Source organism: Rissa tridactyla, chromosome 8 (genome assembly GCF_028500815.1).
Source record: "Rissa tridactyla isolate bRisTri1 chromosome 8, bRisTri1.patW.cur.20221130, whole genome shotgun sequence".
Lineage (NCBI taxonomy): Eukaryota > Metazoa > Chordata > Aves > Charadriiformes > Laridae > Rissa > Rissa tridactyla.
In genome coordinates, this window is record NC_071473.1 from 45,194,609 (window position 1) to 45,216,569 (window position 21,961).

At 40.1% G+C, this 21,961-nt stretch overlaps 1 protein-coding gene across 31 annotated transcripts in view; it reads left to right on the forward strand.

Moving 5' to 3' along the window:
• Positions 1–21,961, forward strand: part of MAST2 (microtubule associated serine/threonine kinase 2) — a 226,634-nt gene that overhangs the window by 190,546 nt on the left and 14,127 nt on the right. For 28 of the 31 annotated variants that reach the window (XM_054210749.1, XM_054210738.1, XM_054210728.1 and 25 more), the window contains 12 exons: positions 2,565–2,666; positions 6,671–6,803; positions 6,950–6,991; positions 8,466–8,527; positions 9,182–9,267; positions 11,252–11,460; positions 12,844–12,982; positions 13,408–13,540; positions 14,909–15,074; positions 16,114–16,215; positions 17,801–17,923; positions 20,167–20,276. In XM_054210749.1, coding sequence (XP_054066724.1) covers positions 2,565–2,666; positions 6,671–6,803; positions 6,950–6,991; positions 8,466–8,527; positions 9,182–9,267; positions 11,252–11,460; positions 12,844–12,982; positions 13,408–13,540; positions 14,909–15,074; positions 16,114–16,215; positions 17,801–17,923; positions 20,167–20,276 — 1,407 coding nt within the window. The remainder of the gene's footprint in view (positions 1–2,564; positions 2,667–6,670; positions 6,804–6,949; positions 6,992–8,465; positions 8,528–9,181; positions 9,268–11,251; positions 11,461–12,843; positions 12,983–13,407; positions 13,541–14,908; positions 15,075–16,113; positions 16,216–17,800; positions 17,924–20,166; positions 20,277–21,961) is intronic. The other 3 variants (XM_054210726.1, XM_054210727.1, XM_054210745.1) reach the window with 1 other exon arrangement.

Below are 21,961 nucleotides of genomic sequence, written 5' to 3' on the forward strand. Positions count from 1 at the left end.
ATTATACTGCAGTGACTGATGCTGCACATTGGCAAATGGATATTCCGATTGGGTTTGCTTTCTTAGTACAAGCCTGAGTGTAAATTTATTGGTTCTTGGCATTGCAGGTCTATTGTTTTGGTTTCCATCAGTATATTAGCTCAATTACAGCGTCGTGACTTGCATATCCCAGTTATTGGTCCCGCCGAACCCCAGGGGAGGACAGTGATTTTAATTTCATGCCCCAGTAGCTACAGTTAGTGACGGATGGGTCTTTCAGATAAGGGAATCGGTTTGTAAATTACCCATTGCTACCTCCTGTACACGTGTCACTGGCAATGTGTGTCGGAATGGCATCAGCCTCTACCCACAACCCCTATAGCTTCTCCCTCCTCCCCTCGGGAGGCTGGGGAGGGGGGGAAACCCTGAAATGCCACCAGTAACCTGCAGACAAGCGTGTCGTCATTGGGAACTGCTAATGAGATGGCAAGCCTTGTACCAAGGCACATGGAAGCGGCAGGCAGTGCTTGGCTATATAACCCTCTGGTTTCCAGATGCTGTCCTTGGGACAGATTGTAAACAAGCCGTCTGTAGGGATGTCCGGGCTGTCCTGTGCCAGAAGGAAACAAGAAGAGGCAGTTTTAGTGCGGATCTTGGAAGAGCAGCGCCGTGCAGAGATGATGGCTGAGTGGCTGTTACAAGTTGTGTTTGATTGTTCTAATATTTTTATTTTTTTTCCTTCCCTTTTGCTTTTCTCTATCATTCGGCAGTCATGGTCTAGCTTTTCATTTTCAAAACAGACACCTGATTAAATTAGTTACATTTTTAAATTATTTTGCCTAAATTGTTGTAGATGAGAAAAGGAGAAAGCAAAAGGACTTGATTTGAAAGAATAAGTTTGCTTCAACAATACAAATGGATGCAAAAAGATGAATTATTATTTTTTGTGTAATATAACTTACCGGGGGGGGAAGGACTTTCCAATTGCGTGGCTCATATTTCAAATAATATAAAGTTGTTGATGTTTTATTTATTCATTTCAACACAGCTAACCCCTGGTGATCTGGAATGGCTTTTCAAATATGAAAGCATTAATTTCTTTCTAGAATTCATATTTTAACTCATAAGTTTGCATAATGCATTAGGGGACACATGGTGAATACTAATCATTATCATTTTGATTATTTTCTATTTTATAATTAGAAAATACCTTTTTAGTTAGAAAAAAAAAATAGCAACTTATTTCAGTGCTTTCAAAATAATCTTCTTTATAAGGCTCTATAGCCAGCAAGCATCTCTGATGTTCTTTTTAGATTACATTGTTTTCTTCAAGGTTAAGATTCTAGCCCTGGCTTATCAGTGCCAAAGTAAACAAATAACACTTCTTATTCTGACCTGTGTCAAAATGAGAAATAACGAACTCTGATTTTTTTGTTTGGTAACAAAGTATCAGGGCTATATTATTTAAAATGCTGCTTGTGTGTTTCTAGCTCTGAATTTCTGCTTCCCTGTGTTTTTATTGTTCTTTTAGGTGATCACCAGTGTGATTTGACTTCTCACCCATATATGTCTTTTTCTTAGACGGCGCTAATGAACGATGCTAAATGAACCTTTAGTTTCTTGCTGCTTGCATCGTTGGTGATAAAATATCATTCCTATAAGCAACTGGCTCATTGTTTAATTTCTGGACTTTATATTTGTCATTCTGCTAAAGCCTAATTTTTAGACCATGGGGAAAAAATAGCTGTACTTTGTGTCAGAGTTTTTACTCATTGGAATAATCTTTTTATCACCCTGTAATGAAATACTATTTCAATTGCGCTTCAGGACTGACCATTGTGTGCTTGAGCAAAAGGAGAGTAATTTGGGGGGTGGTTGTCCAAATCTATCTTTCGTGGTTGTTTTTTTTTTTTTTTTTACATTTGCTTTAGTATATGTATTGTTATAAAAAGGACACCCTGTCACACACACCCCCCCCTTGAAACTAAGCCTTGAATTTATACTGAAATCTGGTAAAGAAGAAGTAGTTCTCTGAATTAGGTTTCTATATGCTCTTTGCTTTGCTCACGTGCTTGGTCTTACATAGAATACAATACAATGCTGTAGTTGTTCACTGGGATTTATAAAAATAAATAAAGAGAAATTAAAGGTCAGGTTTTTCTTGATGATGAACAGTAGTAGTTCAAATTCTAAATGAAAGTAAAGCCTAGAAATATGTGTGGCTGTTAGTAATCATCTAGACGTCAGTATCATGTGGAAGGTAAAATTGATAAAAACCAGTATTCCTAGTTTCATTTTAAAAAATAAAATAAAAGCACATCAGATCTAATACAATTGATAGGTGGTATGATGCAAATAGAGCCTTTGAAATATCTCTTGCGTGATAAAAGGAGTCAGCTGTAATGGAAAAGCTGTATGTAACTTAGCATCTTTGGATGAGCGGAGATCGTTGCCTGCTCTGACTCAGTCATGCCTTTGCTGCTGAATTACAGTTGCTGAGCTGGTGATTGCTCTGCGTTCAGCATCTGACATAAAAATGAAGAGTTCACCGCTAGGACCATAATGTGATGTTCTGCTCTCCGCAGGCCCACGAGCGATCCGAGAGCTCCGAGGTTGCCTTCGTTACCCAACTTGTGAAGAAGCTGATGATTATCATTGCACGTCCAGCTCGGCTGCTTGAGTGCCTGGTAGGTTTGGTCCTTGGGAGAATATGTGTATGATCTAAAGAGTCTGGTGTGTGTTTGGGGAGATAAGGAGCACAAAGCCTTCAAGAGAAAGCTTTAAATTCTCATAAAAGCATTGATGTAAAATATTGATTTATTTTTCAAAAAGAAGTACTAAATGTCTTTTGCATTAATATAGAACTATCTTTCCAATGAAGTGTCAGCTGCAACAGCAGCTTAATTATATTTTAGTATAAAGTTTATGGCTGAGGGGGCAGATGTAGCTGTTGACATCATTTCATGCTGCTTGATGCCACCTGATTTTCCTCGTGTTTTGAGTAGGTACAGTGAAGAGTGTGTACGTGTATGGTGTGCATACGGTGCCCAGAGAACCGTGCTAAGAAAGAGCTGTCACTAAGGAAGAAGTTCTTGTCCATGATATAAATGATGTTTGGGTTCTTGGACTCAAACTCTTACTGTAGACCCAGCAATTGCAGAGAAACATCATATCAGGTTTTCCAGCTGTGAACAAAGAGGGATAGGCAAGTGAGAGATCCAAGCAGATTTGGAAGCGTGTGGTTCAAATCCTTTTCAATGTCACTGGAATTATACGGAAAAGCAAGTCTCATTGCTTTTTTTTCAACAACTTGCTCTGGCTAGTAAGACCATAGTCTTTTATTTAACTCTAGGATATGGTGAAAAGTGTATAGGCCATCCCAATGAAATAGGCCGCTGTGTCCTGAAGTCGTGCGACTCCAAAAATACTTAGGCAGCCTGAACATGCATTCTCACTGTGATTCCACAGCAAGACGGCTAATATAGTTCTTGAATATATGTGGAACAAGATGTTCGGGGCTCTGGTGTGCACAGTGTTGTGGTGATTATTGGTTATAGGGGTTCAGTGTCAGTTCCGTGGCACTATTTTAAAAGGGTGTTGGAAAAATTGGTGAAAGCGTAGGGAAGAGTCACAAAAAATTGTTTGAGGGCTGGAGAAGGTGTCACAAACCTGCAGTAGAAACTTAGGAAATAGCAGGATGAAATTCCTTGGCTTGTGTTACATGAGAGGTCGAAGCTCACAATGTAGTGGTTCTTTCTGCACATAAAAATGACAAAGAAGGTACATCTGATTGGGACATTAAAGAAGTTGGCTAAATTAGGAATCTGTGGCTGGATATAGATGTGCAGTTAACAACTGAAGCACGTTCTGGGCAGTGTGCACAGGGCTGACTTTTACCACTGGAGTCACTAGCCGGTAAATGAGTTTTTTCAGAGCTTTCTTTGTCAAAGTAGACAAGAGTAGTTCAATGTTTCTAATGATGTCAGCTTTTGAAAACATCTGCTGAGGTACTGGTGAAAATACCAATAGACTTTTGAGGGTTCCCTTATTCCTCCTCCATGACTGTCACATGGATCGCTTTGCTGTGAACCCAATAGCACAAGGAAGATGGTTGTTAGTGATGATGAAGTAGGCTACACAGCTGGAAATACAGATGCCTAGACTTGTTGAAGAAGTCTCCACTAGATTACAGTGAAAATCCTGGACACAATTCCATTCAGACTGGGAATTCTTTGGCTTTCAAAACTACTTTTGTGATTTAGAGCAGTTTTGTGACTCCAGTTATCTTTTAGCCCTTATTCAAAATATCCTTTGGAAGTGAAGGCAATGAAGAAGACAACTAAATTTAAGCTTATTGTGTTTGTATATGCGGTGTTCGCCGTTGTCATTTATTCTTGCGTATGCTTTACTAGTAACACATCATCTCGGAAGGCATGAAACCTCAGTAAGTTTTATGAACCCATCTCCATACCTGCAAGCAGATCCAAACTCAAGCCAGTTTTTAGCTGCAAATCAATAGGTCTCCAGGTTCCTCCATGATCTTCTGCACCTGATGTTCTGCAAAGTGAGTTGGGAGCAGGTGGAGGCCATAAACTCATTGGGATTTGAGTAATGAACTCCAAAGCATGTAGTGACAACCTTGACAATGAAGTGGCTAGACTTCAAAGTATAAAAATAGTATTTGTATCTGTATATTAGTCTGTCCTGCTTGTTTAACCTTGATTGCCTTTCTTGCAATTTTTTCCATATATAGATTTTATTATGCTGACATGAAGACTAAAGTATTAATGTCCCTTTTATCCTTTAAAAGAACACGAAATATAGCAATGGATAGTCTACCATTTAAACAGCTTGAGAACTAAATTTCTTTTTTTAAAAAAAATATTTTTTTGGTAATTTAACGTCTGGCTTCATTGTTTGTGAATTTATAAACAAATATTCTAAGATTTAATATTTATGTTAATTTTAGTAACACAGCTCATTCTTATTTCTTCCTTGTAAATGAAATAACTGACCATATAGGCAGTGGTTGTGGTGGTTGTGATTGTTTTAACTGGGTGAAGTGTTTTAAACTTCAGTTATTTGGCTTCAGTCTTTGTATAACCTGTTGGACTGTGAAAGGTTTATTTATGGACTGAGTCTCTCAGGCTTCAAGAAAATAATAATGATGTGGGTTTTGCATCACTGAAACCATCTTTTGGGATGTAATTTATTTTTTTTCCAGATTATTTTTCCATAGCATTTGCTTCTGCTTAGTAGGGATCATTCTTCTCCATTTAAGTAAAACTGTTTTCAGATGATTAAATAAATCTACTAAAAAGAAGACAGAGTTGGAATTTGTTTAATTTCTTAGTTTTTTGTATGTTGGAATTTTTTGTCACCAGACCTTTTTTCTTTTGTCCTTCACTCACCAATAAAAGACCTACAGTTGTATCTTGAAGAGTTCTTCCCTCACGCCACTCCACTCCTCCAGTAGTGCAATACGTTGACCATCTCTCTCCCGTGGTCCTCGCTGGTCTTGCTCCTGCTCTCTGACAATTCCGAGGCAACTGATGAATCCTTTTCCAGCAGAGTTAGGAAGGAATTTGCTTTCTTACATTGTTGCTGTCTTTGGTGACAGCATGTGTCTAAGCAGCATTGCTTAAAGCAATCAAGAAAAAGTGCGTCTTTTCTCTGTTTCTCTAAGCGTTCAAATGTATTTACGTCATCACATTTGTTTTCCTTGTTTGCAGTTCTGTGCTCTCTTTTCCCTTACGCTGCTGAGCACATTCCTGGCGCTTCTTTTCCGATGCCCTCACAGCTGTACGCTGTCACTCTTCCCGTTTTATCCTCACATTTCACTAGAAAAAGTTTTTGAAGAGCCTTGGCAAGGCTGCTTGTTGCAGGCGAAGGATGAGGTTTGTAGGGGACAGTTAAAGGTAACTAGTGAACTTGCTTCTAAGCAGGGTGCTCCAGCTGCCAGAAGCTTGTCTTTTATTTCCAACTGCATCTGTTAGTCTAGTAAAAGAGATCACACCTTATAACCTTACCTTGCCTTAGAGACCACGTACACCACGACTGAGTTGATAAGATGATCCTGTACTGTATAGTACAAGAAATACTGCAGCAGTATTTCTTATATAGAAAGTGAAATCTTCTCTGCAAAATAGCAATTGCTGTTTTATTAATAATTTAATTAGCAATTGCTAAGGTCGGGACAGTTACAGAAGCAGATTGGGCGTATGGTTTGATCAGAAGTGACATTTGAAAGCCGGAGAGGCTTATATTGGCTTAACTCACCTGTCAGACGGAGGTGGCAGGAGAAGGCACCTCAGTCCTCCTCACAGACCTTTCCCTGGCCCATCTCAGTGTGACGGAGTCGGGAGGTGTGTCTGCATTGGTGCTTATGTTATCATGACCTTATTATCCGATAGCCTGTGTTTGGTTCATAAAAAGTCCCTGCAGTCCTTGTCCTGTTTTGATTTGCAGATCTAAGCCAGTGGACGTCCGGCAGGCTGTAAATGTCTGTCATTTTTGCAGAGCAGGGCGGTACGCATTGTCTTGCTTGTAACTGCAAATGTTTCACGTCACTGCTGAGCCCAGAATTAACTTCAGATGTTTCTGAAGAATCTCCTACATGGGGGAGAAACCTTTTGTAACTGTTGAGCTGAATCATGTACCTCTCTCTGTCTCTCTCACCACCTTGCTGTAGGAGTTCGATCCTGAAGAGTTCTACCATTTGCTAGAAGCTGCAGAAGGCCATGCCAAGGAAGGGCAAGGAATTAAATGCGACATTCCTCGTTATATTATCAGCCAGTTGGGACTCACCAGGGATCCCCTGGAGGGTGAGAACTCTTGTTTTGTACTCTCCAAACTGCTTGAAAGGATAACCAGATCTCCTGGTCACTACATAGCTGAAGGAGGCTTTTATTTTATTGGTTTAATTTCAAGGCCATTTTTCCTTATTTTCTTGTTTGCTGTCAAATTCTAGACTGTCCTTTCCAGCCCCATGTCTCAAAGGAGCGTTGCTGGGGTAAGGATCGCACATCAACAGTGACAGTTCTTTACTTATGATGTTAATAATGTCTCCCTGTATTATAGCTGAAACAATGTTAGAAAATGGCTTTATGATTTAACTGTTTTCTTTGTGCTGTTGGACAGTGAAAGTAAATTTACCCGTTACTTTTCTGACCTGCCTGCTTGCTGTGGCCTGGTTGGAAAGTATCCTGTCATTCCACTTTGTTGTCTTCTCTGGGAAAAGCGTGTTTGTTGTGATTTTCCATGAGAAATGAGGACTAGCATGAATTTTTAGGTGGAGAGGAGATTGTGTTTTTACATCTTGCATAGCAGCAAAACCAAAAGAGAGTAATGCTTTAGAAGACAGTGGCGGCTTTTCTGCTAGGTCCCAGAATTGCATATGGTAAATTGACGATGCTGTAATCGTACAGAGGCCCAGAACATCCTTACTTTGGAATTTGAGAGTTGCTATCTCTGCCTGGCACTTTGCTAGCTGCATCTCTTCTCCTATGACAAGTTTTGTGAGCATGCACGACTTGCTCAGCAACAATAGAAAGTGTGACAGAGACCGGAGGTTACTGCAGAATATTTCAGCAATTGAACCGTACTTTTTGTTTTCTCAGGAGAGCATAATTTTAGCATAAATTAGTCGTCTGGATAGGACTAGTTTAACTTCTATGGTGTTTACCAGAATGACAGTGACAGGTTGACTTCAAGTGAAAAGCTCTTCGGGAAAATTTCTACCAAAGATTGCTAAATGCAATTTAATAGCATTTGTTGAAATCTGACATTAAAGAGAAATTTCCTTTGATCCCTGTCATGGGAGAGAACCTTTCCATCACTAATTCCCCTTACTAAAGTCAAATTTTCTTTAGAAATGTGTGGAGATGTCAAGGTGCATTATTTCCTTTCTGTAAGGAGGGCACCCAGAAATGTCACTGATGTCTGCGCAGAGACTGGTAGTTAATGTAGGATTTGGTTTGGCAAAGTTTGTAGCATCTCCTAAGAGAGCTGAGTAGCCTAAACTAACTGACTTTCTCCCCAGTTTGCTGCTGCTCAGCATTTTGCAGAATCAAGGCACATTTCATGGAAGGAGGTTGTTTGAAATGTAAAGCTTTTTCTTTTCTGGAGTACAGAGGTGCCACCAGGCTATATGCAGACATATATGCATGGAATAGGTTTTAATATTAACTAGCCTAGTGGTTTCCCCAAACTGGCATTTATTGCTTTTACTTATTATAGAAACCACCTAGAATAAGTCAGGCTGAAATTGGAACAATTAATTATATTCATCTTTGTATAAAATACTGCCTACAGCTTAAAAGATGTTAAAGGTTATCACTGTATAATTGGGGTGGCTTTTTACAGAGGGGGAAAGATGTCCTTCCTCATCTAGAAGCACCTCTTTAAGATCCTGTTTGTCTAGTATAAACAAAGAGAATAGTGTTTGATTGAGATCATTAGGAGTAATCTTTCCTCTTTCTTTTCAGAAATGGCCCAGCTGAATAGCTATGACAGCCCAGACACTCCTGAGACAGATGATTCAGTCGAGGTAAAGCAGTAATACACTCACTCTGTCTAGCGCTTTTTTTTCTCTGGAAAGAAGTAGTCTACAGTGAAGAATTAATTATAACGCACAGTAATTTTGATTACAAAAAAAAAAAAAGTGCTGACATTTAAAAGTGCATGTTAAAACTGGAGTATACGCTCATAAAAACATGGAAATCTCTGTACTGTGGTGGTGAAATGCTTAAAAGTTGCAAACAGGCATTATCATCAAGTTTTGATTTTTTTTTTTTTAGATTTGTAAACAAAAATCATTTGAAGAGATTCTTTATATCTGTGTTTGTAAAACGTGGTGGGTATTGAAGAGAGTTGGCTTTAGTAACGGACTGTTGGGAAAATTTAACTATATAACTCACTAGGTTTCTAAAATCCTTAGTTGTTTACTTTATTGGTATTTTAAAAATTTAATGTTGGGGAAAGGCCTGAATCTTATAGTCCACTGATTGTGCTAATAATTGTGGAGGGAGTCTGCAAGGGTCCTCGGGATACAGACCGTTGTCCTAAAGCTGAGGACTCCAGTGGTTCATAAATGGATTGAGTTTGGGTGAAAGCTGCTTAAAGAAGAAAAGGACAAAAAAGTGAGGTGTAGAATGGAGTAATTCATGCTCCTGATTTCCATTTTCTTGCTGTCTCTCCCCAGAGCCGTGGGGCCTCTGTCCAGTCAAAGAAAACTCCATCCGAAGAAGAGTTTGAAACTATTAAACTGATCAGTAATGGTGCTTATGGGTAAGGCTTTTTCAGACTTTGCTTTAGAAGAAAATACTATTATTGTCCAACCCAGGGAAGGGCTATAGCACAGTTTGGCAAACGACTGTTTTTTGTTGGGTCCAAAGCATAGATGAATCTTACTTGAGTCTTACAGAGGTTGCACACTTGTCATGTCCTCTGCATTCTTCTGGGAGATGCCATTTTCTTGCACTTTCTTGGAGTTTCTTAGACAAAAGCCCCGTACCTGGACGTAGTTCCTGCTGTGAAGTCCTTACATTGCATTGAAGCACTGGCACACTACTTCCAGCTCAGGAAAATTAGTCGCCCTACAGTAAAGCTTTCAGGATATGGTATTCCTAATCCCTCTGATGCAAATTTTCTGAAGCCCTTCCTAGCTGTGACTTCAAGCTGGTTTTCCGGTAACTATTTCTGCACCGTTTCTTTGTGGTAGGTAGGTGAAATATAGACACTTCAGTACTGTAGCTTGAGATGACAGAAACATTTTCCCTAAATATTGTCTCTAGGGAAAATACCGTCACTTAGTTTATTGTAAGGTTTCCTAAGTAATAGTAAAAAGATGTAGTTCCATGAGTCTGAGAAAATTGTTTTGCATCTATTTCCTTACTGCTTAGCAAGGCAGTCTGTATTTCCTTTCATGCTGTCTGGTTAAGTCCTGTGATTTGTGTTTGTTTAAAGCCTGAGCGAGTGAGGGTAAAATCCTGTAGTTGCAAACGTTATTGGTGATTCATTGAAACGGCAAGAATATTGAGGGAGAAGTAGTTTATGCTTTTCCATTCTTCCATGTATTCAGATTATATATGTAACACGTGGCTGTTCGCGAGCGCTTGAAATACTAAAAGAAATGCTAAAATTACATTGGGACAAATCGACTGTGAGAAGTAATACAGTGAACTTGCTATTAGATTTTATTATCCATTGAAGAATCCAGAATGAATATGGTCAGTTAAAATTTTAACCGCTGATACAAACCTATCCAGAATTTTAAAGACGGTTCCTGACTCTTTGCAATTCATAAATCCTTACCAGTGATAGTCATTAGGTTGTAACTGAAAAGCAGTGATATTCAGTGGGCCATAACAGCAAAACCTGAACATGTGCTTGAGTGTTTTGTTTGAAGTGGGTGCTTAGTTAACAGCAACTCATTTTTTGAAAATTATATGTGGAAAAAGTGTAAGCATATTTTTTTAGTCAGTGAAGACATGACGGAGCAGGTCAAAGAGGCACATTGTTAGACAAGAAGATTTTATACATTTTTCAGTTGTGTTTCTGTACAGGCCCCATGATTTAAATGTAACTTTGAAAAAAGGGGAGAGAGGTGGTAGTTTTGCGGTTACTCATATCTATCTTTATACTGGGTGTATTTTATAGCCAGCTGCTGGTGAGACACAGTACCATGTTAAATGTAATATACTCCAGAGAAAAGGAAACAAGTACTGATTCAATAAGGCAGGCAAACTGGATGAAAATTTTATTTGCAAACTGTATTATTAATGTGCAGGAATCTAATGATCTGCAAATGATAGAAATGTAAGAGATACTTTACTGAAGGAAATCCCTCGCGACAGTGTTGCGTCAAATTAATTTTATGGACCTTGGAAAGAAATTGTGCTGATTCCATATGTTTTGGACAATTTTTTAAGTGAAATGGTGACTGTAGTGTTGAAAAATACATGCCTCTGCAATGATGCTTAAAGAAGTTTGGGACATTTGTGTCTGAAATATCTTGCTAGTCGCGTCATTGAAAATGCTGCTTAATTCAAGAAGGCAGAGTAGATTTTGAAAGAAACATCATGGGGTTCCTTCTTTTTCTAGGGGAGCTTGGCACTGAAGTGGGATTTTATGGAATCACAGATAAGTCTGTCAGGATCTATCCAAAATAGTTACCATCACTGTTTTTAAAAAAAAAAAAAAAAAAAAAAAAATCCTCAAAACCAGTTTGAACTGAAAATGGAACTTTTCCTCTTGGTATGTGGTTTTCTAGAGCGGTGTATTTGGTGCGACACAAGACCACCCGTCAGCGTTTTGCCATGAAGAAGATCAACAAACAGAACCTAATTTTGAGAAACCAGATCCAGCAGGCTTTTGTGGAAAGAGATATCTTGACGTTTGCTGAGAACCCCTTTGTGGTCAGCATGTTCTGCTCTTTTGAGACCAAGCGCCACCTGTGCATGGTTATGGAGTATGTGGAAGGTATGGTTGTCATTATCTACACCTGCAAAGGGGCCTTGGGTAGGATGGATGTGTAGTGTGTGTGCAGGGTGTCTCCTCGTAAGGGATGACATTTCCAAGTGACTTATATGTACTTTTCTCCGTAAGACTGGTCAGGGCACTGCTCTGAACACAATAAACAGGAAGACCTTCTCATGCGTGTGCTACTCCTTTCTTCACGGAAAGCGAGCTCAGTCAGCCCTGCAGTCGCAGGGGAGGTCGTGGTGCCCTTTTAGGGAGGAATATATGGACTGCTTGGGCTGAGCCGGAGAAATGAGTCATTTACCGCTAGCACAGTTTAGCGTAAGGAGATACTCCATTTGTGAATCCCTGTGACTAATACAACATGATTGCAGTGGAGCTGAGGAAACATAAAGCCACATGGAGAAAACTGCTGGGGTCAGAAGTTAGCACGAACTTTCCAGTCTTCACTGGAAAGAAATCCTCCCGCTCTCCTGTGGGATGGCATGGCTAGATCCATACCGCGTTTGCTTGGCATTACAGTTAGAAAAAGACAGTTAAGAAACATCACCAAGCAACGCACTCTTAGTTCTTTAGCAGCCTTTTTAAAAATACAGTGTTATTGTATGCTGGTTTTTATTTGTTTTGCTTATTCTTTGGACTATTATTTGATATTATTTTATCACTGTATCTACACTGTATCACAGTGTAAGCACTATATTTCCACTGGTGGATAGGATTGATTTCTTATGGCTGGCTTGCTTGCTTGGATGAATGTCTGTGAGAAATAAGCTTATAGTTATTCTATCAGTGTTCTTTCTGATAAATTACTGGAATGAAAACAGATGTATTGACATAAAAATTTTTAATATTAATTCCTATTTGCAAGTAGAGATGAAGGTCAAATGAAATGTGTGGCCAGTGTTCCTTAAGAAGCTTGAATCAGGAGACCACAGGCTTATTTTCATTACTACCAATGTGTCCAAAGGCACGGCTGCCTCTCCATGCGTAGGGAGAGCTGGTTTGTAGTTGTAGATGTTTTTACTTACTATTTTAAGAAGCTTGTATATCAGAAGTAGTGTGTGTCTCAAAGGTGGAAAACAAAGATGTTTATAGAGAGGCCAAACCGTCATGAACTGCCCTTTCTTCGAGGCTTGCTTACGGTTTGGAAACAGCATCTGTACAGTTCTTGAGCAACATACATGGATCTCAATTTTCCTAAGATTTTAATAGTTACTTGAAGCTCAAGATGGAGTGCAGAGAGCGCTTCAGAATTCAGGTTAACAGGGCTGAGAGAGACAACCTTTAGGAAACTTACACTAATCTAGTATTATAGATCTGTAGCTGTTCTTTCTTACTGGTATTTGCCGTTTCACTGTGCCATATTTGCAACTTTTTTTCTAGGAGGTGACTGTGCTACCCTTCTCAAGAACATTGGTGCCCTACCTGTTGATATGGCGAGGATGTATTTTGCTGAGACTGTTCTGGCATTGGAGTACCTACACAATTATGGGATTGTTCACCGTGACTTAAAACCTGATAAGTAAGTCTTCAGCTTTTCAGAAGCTGGAGGGAGAGAACCGGTTCTTTGGGGGCTTTCTCCCTAAGCAAGAGGACATGGGGTCTAGAGACAGTAGAGATCTTCAGTGGCATCTGACATGTGGGAGATTTTGTGGAGTCTTTTGCTATGATGTGAAACCAGATAGACACTGAGAAGGGGTGGGAAGAACAGATACTGTCTCAAAGCTGTTGCTACTGATGAAATTATGGCACAAGGTAGCCTGATTTCTAGTTGCCTTGGCTGCTCTGTGATATTCAGTTGCGTAGGAGGTTCCTTCCAGGTGTTTGATGGGGACGTAACACTGAGAACTTGCTTAGCATTATCTTGGGCTCTTCTTTTTTTTTAAATTGCTTTTGGGAAAAAATTAATTGAATGTTGGATTATTTTGCTGCTTCTCTTTCTTCTAGTCTCCTGATAACTTCCATGGGTCACATTAAATTAACAGACTTTGGACTGTCTAAAATTGGATTAATGAGTCTTACAACAAATCTTTATGAGGGACACATTGAGAAGGATACCAGGGAATTCCTGGACAAGCAGGTAAGCTGAAAAATTTTGTCTGTTGATGTGGGATCAGATGCAGGATTCTGTCTCAGGATAGGATCAGAGTTTGTAGCGTTCCCTCTCTGCCTCGACACTGTGCTGTGCATTGTAGAATGGGAGGAAAAGATGCAAGTCCTTTCTCATGTTTGTGCATAAATTGGTGTTGTTCGTTATTTCGATTTGTTTGGAGTGATGTAGTTCAGCTCTTACTTCAGGATATCGGAAGTCTGTCCCAGGCAGCAGTGCGGGTGTGAACAGAAGTTGGTTTAGGGATGTAATATGGATTTTGCTAGAAGGTTGTTCCACAGTCTCCCCCTTCTGGTGCTTAGAAAGTTCATGGCAAGTTCCTATATGTGTCTTCTTGTAATTTTGTCTGATGGCTTAAACATTGATTTTTATCCCCGTGGTATTTACGAAGGGTCATTTTTCTCCTTAGCCTTCATTTTGCCAGGCTTAACCAGCTAAGTTCTTCTGGGTAACATGATAGATTTTCTTTTGATGAATGAATAGCTCTTCCATGCACCTCTTCCAGCTTGAGTTGATATTTCCTGTGCATTGTTGACAGGAACTATACCGTTCTGGATGCAGGCTCACCAGTGCCTTGTATAATGGGATTAAAAAATGCTTCTCTCTTCTGGAAATACCTAGCTGAATTTATTATTTTTTTTCATCTGCGCCAAGTGTTAACTCGTCGTCATCCTGTGCTATTCCTTTGCTTCTGAGTAACGATGTTTTTTCTCACAGGAACTCTCTTTGGTCACTAGATCATGGTCATGCACTTCGCAGTGTTATATTCTTTTTTACAACTGTTTTGTTATTGTTGCTGCTTCTAAGCTAAGCCTGAGGCAACTTAGAACTTCCAGTGTGATTTCCTTAGCCATTGGCTGTGCCAGCTGTACCTCCCAAGTTTAAATGCTGAAGCGTGTAATCATGCTGTGCTGCTAATTCTGCATCTGTGAAACTAAATTCTGCTAGCACCGAGGTGTGAGAGGTTTGTCAAAACTCAGCTCCTGATAGCTGTAGCTGTGCCAGTAGACATCATCAAGCAGACAGATCTATACTCACAGAATATGCGTTTTTCCCATATGCTTTACTATACGTGCACCAAAGAACCTACTTAGCTGGCATGTCCACACTAGGAACATCGCGTAGTGTGTGGTGTCAGTTCTGTGTGGGTCATGTGTTCATCATAGATAGACTCTTGCTCCGTGGAAGTAGTTCACAGCATAAAGGGGTTAGTGATAAAACATTCCTTGTAAAGCTCTGAGGGGGAAAAGAGAAAAAAAAAAAAAAAGGACAAAAATAAGCTTTGATGTGAATTTGGCAATTCATAGGTTTATTGCTTTCTCGTGTGTTTCTTTTGAGGTCTGTGGGACTCCGGAATACATTGCGCCAGAAGTGATCCTGCGCCAGGGCTATGGGAAGCCTGTGGACTGGTGGGCCATGGGAGTTATCTTGTACGAGTTTCTAGTCGGCTGCGTCCCTTTCTTTGGGGACACTCCTGAGGAGCTGTTTGGACAAGTGATCAGTGGTATGTTTCTGTGCTGGTTCTGAAGGGGTTTTGAAGCGTGCCATGAAGTAAAACCTTGAAAATACCGAGGATCCACAGTTTAGTCAGGAAAAACTAGGTATAAAATAATGGGGTTTCATTTTAAAATATTTACCTTTCTGTGCCAAAGTAGCATCCATCTGATTCCAGCTATCGGAAGTGGTTGAGTCGCTTAACATCTTGCTAGATAGCTCTGTCATTGCGCATGATGTGGGAGTCATGCAAGCCCTTGTGGGATTGGGGAAAAATATTTGGGGATTTTTCTGTTCTGTCTTTTAACTTAAATGATGGAGAATATGAGAGGAGCAGCCGCCAACTGGTCTAATTCCGATTTTGGTTATTGATTCTGTAGGTGCAGATTTCAGTCAATTACTAATGGCTGTATAAATGAAATAAAAGGGAAATTCTAAGCAAAACACATTGAAACCGTTGTATTCGGTACCTTTATGTCTTGTGGCTTTTTAAACCTGTCCTGCTTGGAGCTGGACAAACAATTGCTTTGTGTTCTCTCAGTGAATATGCCAGTGAAAACATTTCCTATTGGGAATGCTTTCTGAAACAGTAAATTTTTAACACGCTTGGCAAATGTCCTTTGTAAAAAGCAAATTTCAGCAAAGAACTAAATATGATGCATGAAATCATTACCTGTGAATTGTTCTCTCTGTTCCAAGTGTAACGAGTGTGGAATGTGCGGGCACGAGATACAGCCACAGTATTGTCAGTGTCTTTGTTTATGGATTGTCATGGAAGCCCCATTTCATACTTTATTAATAGAGTTCTTAATGCTTTTTTTCTCCACAAGCACTGCTTGGATTGACAGCAGCTTTAGCTGACGCTGAATTTTATGCATTTTGGAAAATGTCAATGCTTGAATTATATTAAGTATGCAAGCTGCTGAATTCAAGGTATTTACGATTCTGGGGCAGTACCGAACGCTGCGTTTTACAGTATAGGAATGTGAATGGTTATTCAAATTGGTCATGAAGCTGGTAGAAAATGTCAAGTCTCTTTTTGTCCCCAGATGAAATTGCCTGGCCAGAAGGTGATGATGCACTGCCACCAGATGCCCAGGACCTCATTTCTAAGCTTCTCCGCCAAAATCCTCTGGAAAGAATGGGAACAGGTAGGAGCCTTGCGTGTAGAAAAGTACTGAAGCAGGAAAAGAAGCTGCCTTGCCAGTGATGCATGCCCGCCCATGTTGAAAAATGCTCGTCTAGGGCTGGGGAACAGTTTATGCTGCATTCAGTGAATCCTGTGTGATGAAGCTCTGAGAGTGTAGATTGTACCTGAGTCAGACAGATGTGACTGCCTCGTTTGGGAAACAAGAAAGGAGCACTGTCAGTTTGGCAACATAACTTCTCAAATTTGTGCTGTTCCATTAAAGGCTTGAGGGTAGTGTCTCCATTTGAACAGTTCATAATCAGATTTCTTTGAAGTTCTCTTTGAGTAGGGGCTCAATCCCCTACATGGATGTGAACTCCTGGGTGTAATCAAACGCATGAGAACTTTCCTGTTCCTAGAGGCCTGGACTGTAGAATTCTCCAAACATACAGCAAAGTCTGATAATCTCTTTGGCAAAGTCAGATGTGTATGTCAATCTTTCTGTATGATAATGTCAGATTTAAAGTTCGACAAGTCAACACTTCTCATTTCCTGATAGTAAATAACCATAAATAATCTCTAGCTGTGCTCGTTTTAAAATCATTTGTGTGACACTGCAGCTTTACAGCACAGTCTGTTTAATTTATCTGATTTAATTTTGGATTTTCAATTGGAAACTATACTTTAGGGATAAAATAAAAACTTACATATATAACAATTCCAAAAGGCACATGTACTCAGCAGACTTAACACACGTGCGCACAAGGGTGATGAATAGATCATGAATTAATAATGATATCAGATGGTTTTCACATGTTCTTCTTTACTTCAAACACATGTACTTGAAAGATGTTGCTGTCATGGAAAAGAGGTAGAGGTTCTTGCCTTATAAAATGAGTAGATGGACTGATTTTTTTGATTTCTTACATACCTGTAGTGCTGAGGCTGCTGTTCCACTTGGCATCTCGTAGTGCCACTGGCACTCAGCAAACCTTTTATCTCTTTTCCTCTGCTATTTTCTTTTTTTAAAAAGACAGTAGTATCTTTTATGAATATTAATTTCATTTGGGAAAAAATGCATATACTAGTAGACAGACAATCCTTAGTTTTTCCTTCTGGGTAGCCAAGATTCTGAGGTTAATAACAAAAGATACTAATTCAGGAAGATATGTAAGCCCCTGCCTTGTTTTAAGCACATTGAATGAGTTTATTAATGAGAGTGGAGCCATGCACACGCTAAGTACCTTTCTGAGTTTGCTCTCTTTATTTAGATGATATTTAGAGTTTGGAAATTTTAAATTAAGATGTTAATTAGTTCTTAATCTTGCAACTTGCTGTGGAGCGTAACAGCAGATGCCGTCTTCCAGCCAGTTGAGTCATGTGTTGTCATTAAACAGGAAGAGGAGGTGGGAAGGAGGAAATCTTGTTCAGATTTCATCGTGCATCACCACTTTGGTAAAAGGATAAGTCGTGTCTCAAAATTCCTGAAAAATGTGACTTAAATGTACTCGGGTACATTCTCTTAGGCTCTCAGTGCTTTTAAGGTTTGTTTTTCTTTTATGCAAATGCTGAAAGAAATACTTTGCAATAAAAGATGCTTATTTCAGGTAGTGCCTTTGAAGTGAAACAGCATCGGTTCTTTAAAGATTTGGACTGGAATGGATTACTTCGGCAGAAAGCTGAATTCATCCCGCAGTTGGAATCTGAGGATGACACGAGCTATTTTGACAGTAAGACTAAAGACTAAACGTCATATTTTTTGTGCCTATTTCATTTTTAAAATTTTTATGTCATTGTTAGAAATTGAATAAAACACTTGATGGAAATTGCTTTAAAAAGTTTCTGTTGAATGTCAAGTAAGGTTTCTTTGAAAGCAAGTGAATTTTAAATGAAAAAAATGTGGCTGCTGAAGTCAATTGGCCTTTCACTGGTGCCTGTGGTCCTGCCAGCCGTGGCTCCGCGGCAAGAGATGCGGCGGTTGTTATGCTGGGTTTATTACAGTACTTCCAAAACATTTGGTATATCCAACTTCCAAGAGTTTTTGAGCAATATTATCATTCCCTAGTGACCTTTTTCAGCCAATGAGTGTTTTTTTTAAAAAAAAAAAAACCAAACAAAACCCAAACGTTCAAGACACGTATATAAGGAAAATTCTTTAGCGATTTAAAGTAACTTAAATTATTTTCACTGCGAGTCTATCACCTGTTTTTTTTTTAGTATTGTTAACTGTAATGAGATGTGAAGTGCCTGTCTGGTGTGTATAAATGTCTGGGAGCTGCCGTGGTATCAGCGCTGTGTAAGATTCCTGGTATTTCCAGATAAGCACCAGACAGAGTCGGCGCTCTTGGGTGAGACGGGAGGAGCGTCACGTGAGGGATGGGGAGGTCTCTGCTCCCTACCTTTTCTCATTTGACTTGGGGAGCAGAGCAGGCGGAAAGGGCTTGGGCTTGTCACTGGTCAGGGGGGTCTTTCCCCCACTCCAGCTGCAGCACAGGATGATACTGGGCTATTTCAGTTTCCTGAGCCATGGAAATTTCTGCCCTACTTCAATGGAATCTCTTCCATCCTTCTCCCAGGGACTTGCTGACTCTGTACGAAGCACGTTTTTGCTCTACTCCTCTGTTTTATGGGGATGGAGAGAGCAGCCTGCCTCCATCCCCCCAGCTACCATGCTGCAAAAACAGAGATCCTATTTAGATAATGTGCTCCCAGTTTGGGGAAGAGGCTTTTAGGCTAGCGGTTGGATGGAGAGACAGACAGACTGAGCAATCTCCACGTGCTCGCTGCGGAGAGCAGTTTGAGTCAAGCTGTGCAGAGAGGGCAGAAGTGTGTGGTTTTTTTCATGTATTGAGGTTACATTGGTACAACATACATGTAGAAACTGAGGTGGTGATGTGTTCCCCCAGCTCGTTGGACTTATTGGACATTGAACTTGAGCTCTGGTCAGTGAATGGGGTCAGTGACTGGGAGAGGCTCAGCACAGCAGCCGTCAGGGGATCCTGCTGGGTAAAAGCACCACGTTCTGTTCAGTGGTGCAAATCACTGGGTCTGTCAAGTAGGAGTGGTGGCAAACTCCCCCAGTGCCCAGGCGTGCTCAGCAGGTTGTCGGGGTGACTTTGATGTGAGCCCTTTATAAAGGCTGGAATTCTCACGTCAGGAAATATCTCACATAGACACTGGTAAGAGTTGGCGTTGCTGTTATAAACCCTAACGCAGAAAATTTTAGAATTTACAAAAGTAGCTTTCTGGCTGATACAGTGCAGCAAATTTGGCTCAGTATAGCTATCAGCTTTCTGTAGCCAAACTTATTAATGCCTGCCCTGCAAAATCCAGTGTGGCTGGCTTAGAAATCCAGTGCTGCAAATCTCAAAGCTCAAAATCTCTTTGGAGGCAGTTTAGATTTTTGCATTAAAAAATAGCTCTGCATATTGGCTGCTCGCCCATTTTCTTTCACAAAACCTAATCCTTTTTCTAGTGGTAGGAGGGAGAAGAGGAAATATTTTTTTTGGGGGTAAATATTTTTATTTTTTAAAGAAAGCTCGTCTGTGTGTATGCAGGACAGACTTTGTACAATCATAAAGCTGTTTATTGGAAACTGGGATAGTGAATTGTTTTCTGTGTTTCCTTCCATACAGTTGTTTGCCATAGGGAAGAAACATCCCTACCATGAAGGGTCTGCAGGATTAGACACCTGCTGACTATCTGCTGCTTTTAGAATAGGATACAGCTGATGGTGTAAGATAAATTCAGTAGGAAGGAGGTATTTTCACTGCTAATTGTACAGGATGAGCGCAACTGTCTGGATGTGTTTCAGGATTAAGGAAAATACTCTTTAAGGTTGTATGAAAGTTCCTTCTAAGTAGACAAGTAGGAATTGGTGCAAAGACTGTTCGTGGGTAAGCATGCAGAGCTTGAGGTGTGAGAGCTGCCAACGCTCCTCGCACTGATGAAATGTGCCATGTCTTGTTCACAGCCCGATCAGAACGGTACCAACACCTGGATTCAGAAGAAGAGGAGGACACTAACGATGATGATCATGTGGAAATTCGGCAGTTTTCCTCATGCTCGCCAAGGTTCAGCAAGGTAGGCGCGTGCTAGCTTGTTGAAAGAAAAAATATAGTGAGGAACACAATTTCATTGCTTCGTATGGGGTAGATTTTAATCATGCAGATGATGTGTGGGAGTCGCATGGTGTTTAGTATTCACTGAGGAAAGAAAAAACTGTACGTTGTTTATTCTGTGCTAGTTTGTGGCCTGTTAGAAGGTGAGTGCAAGAATAATTGGAGAATGAGGTTTTGTATTTCTTAATGTTTCACTAATATGCAGGGTACTGCGGAGGTCTCTCCTGCATCTGATACAGTTTGATGTTTTTACTAATGACTTGGATGCTGGCGTAGGGGTTGTCCAAAGCTTATTTGCTTCGAACAGTATCGTTCTGAAAGGGTCTTCCAGTAGGTGACAAGGTGGTATTAGGATGAAAACTGATTCTGACATTTTGAAATAATGGTCTAAAATCAAAGGGATCCCATGCAGTAGGAGCGCAGGTGAAGTTTGCATCTCTGCTGTTCATCGTCTCAAATACAGCCTGAGGAAAAAAAGGTGACGTTTTCAAAGAGAAGGATCTGGGTATATAGTGCATCATGAGTTAGAAGTGCCAAATTATTGAAGCAAAAAGGCAGTTACCATACTGGAATAGCACAAATATTTTTGGCAAGGCAAACAAAGAAGTCCTTTCCATCTGCTTAGCAGTAGGAAAGCCTTAGCTGGGGCACTCTATCCGGTTCTGGGCAATGTTCTTTAAAATAAACATGGACCAATAAAAGAGAGTCCAGAGGAAAGCAACAAGAATGGTCCAACATCTACAAAACATAAAGCCTCATGTGTTTCCAAATGCATAACTGCTAGAAGGAAAGTGTGGTCTTCCTGTTCTACCCAGAACTGACATGAAATCATGGGCACAAAGGAGGTATAGGATAGATAAGTAGTAGTTTCCAATGTTGAACAATAATTAAGCGCTGGCTTGGGTTGCCTGGGGAATTTGTAGAATTTCACTGGCGGCATTTAAGAACAGGTTGGAGAAACATCTGGCAGGTGATCACAAGAGAGCTGGTTCTGCTTTGAGGTGGGGAAATGGACAGGAAACCCTGAAGAGGTCCCCTCTAGCCATGCTTTCTGGGTTCAGCATGCCTCACTCAGGTCTGTGCGCGTCTCCTTCTTACTCAGGTGACCTGAAATAAAAAGCTGGGATTACGGGCATTACAAAGTAGTACAACTCTGCTGTTAGCGTGGATAAAACAAAGTATGTTTGGGGAGGGGCAGAAGGGAGAAGAAATGCTGTTTTGAGGTCAGCCCTCTCTATAAACAGTTATTTCCCTCTTCTTGATGAGATGGGAGTAGGAATTTTACTTGCAGCCTCTGAAAGATGTTTCAGTTTTTCATGACAGTTCCTCCAAATTTCCATTACTGAAGTCAGTTTTGAAGCAGCACTTCGTTCTTCTTTGTCCTCAGCTGGGCTACAGTGGTTTAAGTAACAGTTACTGTTAATTTTATGGAGTCGCTCCTGATTTGCATCACCAAAAGTATGTTTAAAATTGGACCTGAGGATTAGTTGAGGTTTTGAAAAAGTTCTCATGAGTACATAAGGGTTTCTTTTTTCTGCCTTTTCTCACCATGAGTATTATTCATCTGTTAGACTGAAGCTTTTCTTTAGGGTTCAGTGTTTTTGCCACAAAGAGAAAAAGTTCACTTTTAATGAATTTATTTTAAGA